At 40.6% G+C, this 6,764-nt stretch overlaps 1 protein-coding gene across 1 annotated transcript; it reads right to left on the reverse strand.

Annotated features, from left to right (window-relative positions):
• Positions 1-405: 405 nt before the first annotated feature.
• lgi2a (leucine-rich repeat LGI family, member 2a) lies at positions 406-6,046 on the reverse strand. Its single transcript, XM_069705162.1, has 8 exons — positions 5,801-6,046; positions 5,517-5,588; positions 4,401-4,472; positions 3,658-3,729; positions 3,453-3,524; positions 3,122-3,291; positions 2,793-2,957; positions 406-2,707 (listed from the first exon to the last, which is right to left on the reverse strand). Exons 1-8 carry the CDS (start codon positions 5,977-5,979, stop codon positions 1,890-1,892), a joined length of 1,620 nt encoding a protein of 539 aa, XP_069561263.1. The 5' UTR covers positions 5,980-6,046; the 3' UTR covers positions 406-1,889.
• Positions 6,047-6,764: the final 718 nt, after the last annotated feature.

The raw sequence follows: 6,764 nt of genomic DNA on the forward strand, positions 1-6,764 counted from the left end.
AAGATGCACAGCATGTTCTCCCCTGTTCTTTCTTCTTCTGCTTTGCTGCTTTCGTTTCTTTCTCCTTCTCCTCTTTGACCTTCTTTTTAAGTTCCCATTGAATCCCATCATCAACATCTAAAGAGCTGAAACATGCAGTTTGGAGAAGGTACCATTCAAACTTGAGGCAGCAGGATCAGTTTGCTTGGGAAGAGTGGACCAAACTACCTTCTGACAGGTGCAGAAGTCTCACTGAGAACATGCAGAAATCATTTGTTTCCAGTGATTGCCTCTGAAGTTTGTGCAACAAAATATTAAAGGTCGCATAATTTTCATTTGTTTTCATTAGCAAATGTTAACATGTTAAAACAAGTGATTATTAGAGGGAGAAAAATTATGTTTGACATAGAACAATAATCCTTCTCATGAATTTTTACACATTTATTTTGATACTCAACTGATAAAACTTACAGGATATTTTAAGAGTAACATTCAATATGCTTCAAACTAAATCATACAAAAGAATTGTAAAGCTTGCATATACCATTGGTTTTTTTTTAAATTTATTTATTTGCAATGCCATTCACTTAATAGAAGCACTTTTAGACTTCTTTTGGTTTTTCTAAAAAGAATTTGGCAAACAGCCTTTTTTTATGTCATGCTCTTGCAAGCTGCATTAACATTGGATTTTTGTAAGTAAGTGCAAAGATCAGGTTCAGAACAGGTAGTGGCATTGCAATCCTTGTTTTATGTACATTTTGTAGCTCGTTGTCAACATTCAGTATTTTCCAAAGAACAGAATGAAAGACTGAAAAAGCCTCTCAACTAGAGTAAGTATATTTACAGACACATTTAGTTTCCTTCATTTTTTTGGACAAACAAATGATGCCCTCTTATCAAATGTATTTATTTGAGGCCAACTGTGAGGAGCCTATTTAGTAAAGAAAAGTTGAATGATGTCATGAGCCCAACAACTGTGGTTTTTTTTTTTTTTTTTTTTTCAAACTTGAAAGTAGGTTAAATTTCCCTGACATTACCTAAAGACAGGTCCTTTCCATTAAATCGATAAAGAGAGCTTGTACGTACTTTGCCACTTAAAGTACCTCTAATCTAAAAGATGTATCTAAATGGGGATTCTCCATTCATGTGGGTTTGTCAAATATCCAGTCCTGAATATTTCTGTTCCAGCAACAACAAACTTTTTTTTCACTGTATGCTTTGTAATCTAGAGCACCTACGGTAACATTTTCCACTAAACAACTACACTCTAACCCAGAAAGTTGAATCAGTTCTTCTGGACCCAAACTACACTCTACGATCTCAGCTATGATAGTTAAAGGTTTGTGCTTTCAAGACATTCCCTGTATTGAAAAAGCAGAGGGGTGCGATACTTTATCACGACCAGACGGAGGCACTGTGGGCCCACCAGAACACAAAACCCCAGCGCTGATAAGGCAACTTACTGTACATTACCAGAGGGTCTGAGGACAAGAGGTAAGTGGCAAACAAACCTGCTGCATCCTCAGTCGCCCCCACGAGAGTCCTAATGAATTAGTTTGGGGGTATAAAACTAGTAGCACAGGGGTATTAAACAGAAAAGCTACATATCCAAATAGATCAAATCATATATTTTTAATTTTACCTTCAGGAATGTCAGTTTGATTTTTTTTTTGGAGAATACCAGCAGTCTTTGTGAAATGGTTGTACCTCTGAAAGTGTGAGAACCCATGAGAACAGGTAGTAGGACAAGGCCATTGAGAAATAGACAAAACACTACTTGAACCAACTCTAAACTATGTTGGACTTGATATTTAACAGTTCATAAAGTCTGGTCCTTTCTTTTCCCTTCACAAATGTATCTTTGTAGTGGAAGACATTTGATTGCAAGAGGGACAATAAGGCACAGCCCCTCACAAGCTCAGATCAATGATGATGTGCTCAAAGATCTGTGTGTTACCCTTGAAACTAGAGGAAAAAATGAAGTCCCTGCGGTCAGTGGAAACCACGGTGAAGGAGCGCGGCGCTTGGATGTACACCTCCTTGAAGCGTTCAAAGAGTTTGTTCTCATCGTCCCACAGGTAGATCTGTGAGAAGGTGTAATCACTTCCCAGAGCCAGGTAGTAACGGTCTTTGAAAGAGAACGGCTGGAGAATCATGGAGCCTCTTGAGGGCAAAGCCTGGATCTCTGCAAACTGTTTGGCACCCCAACGTAGAACTTTGGAGTCCCCAATATAGCGAGTCATAGCCAGGTAGAGTTCCTCCTTGATCCGGAAGTGTTTCACAGCTACTACATCCTCCATGTTGGGGATCTCGCCCTGCAGGACGAACTTCTGGTTGCTCCGACTCCACTGGTAAATCACAGGAACCTGTGAGCGGCTCGCCAAAATCAGGTGGGCCTTCCCGTCCAAGTCCAAGAACTCTGCATCCGTGTCGCGGTACCACTCATGCAGCGACTGGTAGGAGTAGAAGCCGTTATCGTTCCATTTGTAGAGGGTGGACAGGCCGGCTTTCGAGCTGTCAGCAATCACAAAAAACCAGTCCGAGCCAATCTGGAACACCTCAATGTCGTTGGGCTTGGAGATCTTGGACACCTCGATGTCCTGGAACTTACTGAACCTGCTTTGGTCCTCATCAAACTTGTAAATGTGGGAACCACCAAAGAGTTGAGCCACAATGACAAACACTTCGTTCTGGATGACAACGGACTTGCACCCTACAATGGACTGACCTGGGGAGCAGGGAAACAAACCAATGACATGAGAGTGAAACTCAACCAGGGTATTATGAGAAGGTTTGTTCAGACATTGCCTTACCTGTGATATTATCATAAGTCCTGAAGTTCATTTCTATGTGGTCCCATTGGAAAACCATACAGCTCTCTGTGCTGGGAGCAGCAATCGTCACATACACATCATTCTTATAGCTGAATGTGTCAACGGACAAAGACTCGGATGCCACAGACTGATGGATGGTGAAATCTGTTGAAAGGTACATCATGAATTTCACAGACTGATAAAATTCTCAAAAATAAAGCCACATCAGCAGAACAACCTTTACACTTCCTAGAAGGACCCAGCTGAGTTTCCTGCTACTGACGTCAGCTCGACTTGAGATAAGGCCAGCTGGCTCAGGCGTTTCTCACCCGTTGACATGCACTCGTTGTGCAGGCTGGTCATATCATTGAGTCGCTTGTCCTTCATGTCCTCCGGTCCAACACACACGACATCCGACACTGTGGCATTGGTGCTCTTCAACCACATCATAAGCCACTTGGCTCTGCAGTCGCACTCAAAGGCATTACCGCGCAGGTCCCTGCAGAGAAGGAGCACTGTATGTCACTGCTAGAAAACAGAGTAGGCAAACTAAAAAGCACTTGAGGAGGAAAAAAAAAGAAGCGGTTAGTTCTTGATAAAGAAGAAGAAAACAAGGAACATTCAATTATTTTCCCAATGCTTTAACAGCGACAAACTTACAGCTCAATCAGTGAGTCCAGGTCGATGAAGAGGTCCCTGGGCAAGGCTTTGATGTTGTTGTTTGCCAAAGACCTCGAAACAACCACAGTGAATGAACACAGCAAACATTACCGAGCAAGATAATTATAATTCCAATGCAAAAAAAATTTTTAAACGGTGATTCATGTGAAGAGGTAATATATATTTTGCTGTTTTTGGAACTTACAAGTGAGTCAAGTCCCTGAGTCCTCTGAAGGAATATTTAGAAGCAATCTCTATCTTATTACTCTCAATGAACCTGTAGAAGAAAAAAAACAGTGAATTTTGTGATATTTTGCCAACTTGTGTATGAACTAAAAGAATGCAAAAAAAGTAACTGCAGATTTGATAATCAACTTCTATATTTTAATAATTAGACATTATAATAAACATTTTTTTTAACATAAATAGGGCTTCACAATCCTACAGTGCCTCTCAGAAGCTATTAGACAAATAGTCATACACATACTATGAACTTAAAAAGTACCAGTTTACGTCAATGGGGAAGGAAAATGATCAAGCCACCCTCTCTGTTCATGATACTAATCAGTAAGCTTTGTGAGGTTGTTTTTGTAACAACAATGTAACTGCTGCCACATCTTCACATCAGTTTTGGCACAATTACTTCAAGATTGGTTTGCTCTTTGTTTGTAGTGTTATTTACAAGGTTTTGGTCAGAATATGTGTATATACTGTGCTGGTGAGTGAAAAGATGAGCCAAGATTCTTTGCTGGTAGATATGGAACCACTAGAGGGCATGTGGTCGAGACTTCCCTGCCACATTCACTTTCTCAAAGTGTCAGCATGCAACCACATAACCTCATGGTCAGAGGACTATTCTGTTATGTTAGAAAGCAATAATTAATACTTCACCCACGCTGTCATAAACATATTTGTCTTTGTACTACTTTTATAAAAAAAAAAACTTACAGGTACTCCAGATGTGGAAGGCCTGAAAATGCATCATCCTTTATAGTTGTGAGAGAATTGGAATTCAAAAGCCTGCAATGAATATGAAAACATATATGAACAAAACTGCTCGCCTCAACGATTTAAACACCATTTAATGCTTCAATCTGAAAGATAGAACAGATTCAATTTCTCAGATTGCGATTTAGGTTAGTACACAGAAAACACAATCACTTTAGTGACCAAAAAAAGAGACAAATGCTCTGAGCTCAACTCCTGTTCAAATCCAGAGTTGAATTAGTTATTATATCACCATATTTTATGGCCTCTACTGTCATTTCAATGAACTGTCCAACTGAAAAATGCCAATAAAAGCACATCTTACTAAATAAACTTTAGTGAAAAATAGTGTTCCCTGTCAAACAGTGGAGGAAACCATGGAGTCCTCAACTGTACCGAGATATAACAGCTCAGATATCAAGATATAACACATGTATAAGACAACTGTAAAAAGTCTATTTTAAGGGTACTGGCCCCAAAAAAGGGACCAAAATACTGTATATATCTAACTGTAAATCTTTGTGGGGTATGACATTGGTGAAATGCTCTGCATGTCTGCCACGCCTTTGTTTATGCTGACATCACAGCTGTCACTGGTGGAGTAACAAAGTAGATTGATGGCCTCTGGTCAGGACAGTGTGGGGCAGCACTGAACGTTCATTTCCATTATTTATTTCCAGGTGTCCAAGCCATTTTAAAGCCTTCCCTGCTATACAGCTTTAACATGCACTAACACATGAAGAAGGTGCATTACTGTATGCGTATGATGCACAACAAAAAGTTAGTCACTAGACATGCAAGCTTTCTGCTATTGTATACCCACAGCACAGCTTATCATTTATGTATAGCCTAATAAGTGTTTTGTTCTGTAACTGTCAGATCTCTGCCACTATCAGGCTGCAGACTGATGCATCTGTCATTAACATTAAAGACCAATTTAAGTTTTGAAAGTCGCCATTTTAAAATATGTTATGAAATCTGTCTGCATGTATTTTTTTTTCCCTAATCAGAGCCTTTACAATAAGGTGACGTCAAACCATTACATATAATCAGAAGAGGCAGTTAAAGTGTTCTTACAGTAGCTGGAGAGATGGCATGTGAGAAAACATTGCCTCTTTGACTTCAGTGAAAGTCCCATTGACGATACTCCTGAAAGAACCAAGCAGAAAAAAATAATATGCTGAAAAGTGATCAATCAGGGAACGCAGCACAAAATAACGACTGCATTGCCTTTGAATATCAGCTCTTATTTGGCCATTATAAAAGACTGAAACTTAAGAAGCCATAGTGCTGCATATGAGACGTGCATGCAGTGGGTAAAACATATTGTTCCTTAAAAAAACATCATACAGGGTACTCACAAGGAATTGATGTCGTTGGGGGTAATCCTCGGGATATAGGAGTACCCGACGCAAATTATAGACTCCTTGGAGCAGCTGCATGCTGAAGGACATCGGAAAATCTTTTTCAAATGAGCCGGTTGAGACAGGCAGCACAGCGACACAGAAAACAATGCCCAAATCTTGAGAGTTGGCAGCATCTTTCCTGCCGGGCTTGCATGTGTGAGGTTTGCGGAGAGCACCGATCGAGGCAGATGGCACCGCGCGTTTACACCCTGCACCATGAAATGCTGCACTGGCTCCCTGACATCAGCAAATCAGCTGCAGCTCCCCTCCGTCCACTTTAATTATTTATTAAGTCCGGGCTCCAGTCGGATAACTGTTGGTTAAACAACCATGCACCACACATCGAAAAAGAAACACGACATTTTTACGTAGCTCGAGGCTGCCACGGCCAATCTGGTGACCCGTACGTTTCATATACACTTAAGTGTTGCTTTCAAAGAAGCACTTCAAATCACGAACACGGTAATTTTTGGACATAGGTGGCATATATCGTTATGTAATGTCATACTGTTGGCATATTAACAGCATGTTGTTAATAACGCGTTTATAGATTACAAAAAAAAACAAAAAAACATGTCGAATGCAAGTTATACACACGCCTTGATATTTCTGGCAGTGTTTTACGATTCTGGGCTGTTCAGGCGATTTAGAATCAAATAGGCTACATCATATGAAAGTGCCTTTGTGCAGTCAAAGCGTTTGACTGAGACGTGGGAAGTTATATAATGTCACACTTGAATTTCTGACACGCACTCGAGCTATAGATTACCCCTCCTTCGTACAGGAGCTCACAGGCGCATAACTGCAGCACCATGGACAGCGCCTCTGTGCTGCTCACACCGCAGACAGAGCGCCTGAATATGCAGACGAACTCCACAGCGTCCAGTGATGTGGAAAAGTGAGCACATCACAGGGAAAT

Source organism: Brachyistius frenatus, unplaced genomic scaffold (genome assembly GCF_029030835.1).
Source record: "Brachyistius frenatus isolate BFR_SWC_R1_liver_20210118 unplaced genomic scaffold, ASM2903083v1 Contig_54, whole genome shotgun sequence".
NCBI classification, from domain to species: domain Eukaryota; kingdom Metazoa; phylum Chordata; class Actinopteri; family Embiotocidae; genus Brachyistius; species Brachyistius frenatus.

Bases quoted from the DNA above. Each gene is read 5' to 3' on its own strand.
- lgi2a (XM_069705162.1), bottom strand. From the start codon at position 5,979: ATGCTGCCAACTCTCAAGATTTGGGCATTGTTTTCTGTGTCGCTGTGC. The intron at 5,589-5,800 runs GTGAGTACCCTG...TGGTTCTTTCAG, and splicing joins CCCAACGACATCAATTCCTT to GAGTATCGTCAATGGGACTT. The intron at 3,292-3,452 runs GTAAGTTTGTCG...CCTTCTCTGCAG, and splicing joins CTGGACTCACTGATTGAGCT to GGACCTGCGCGGTAATGCCT.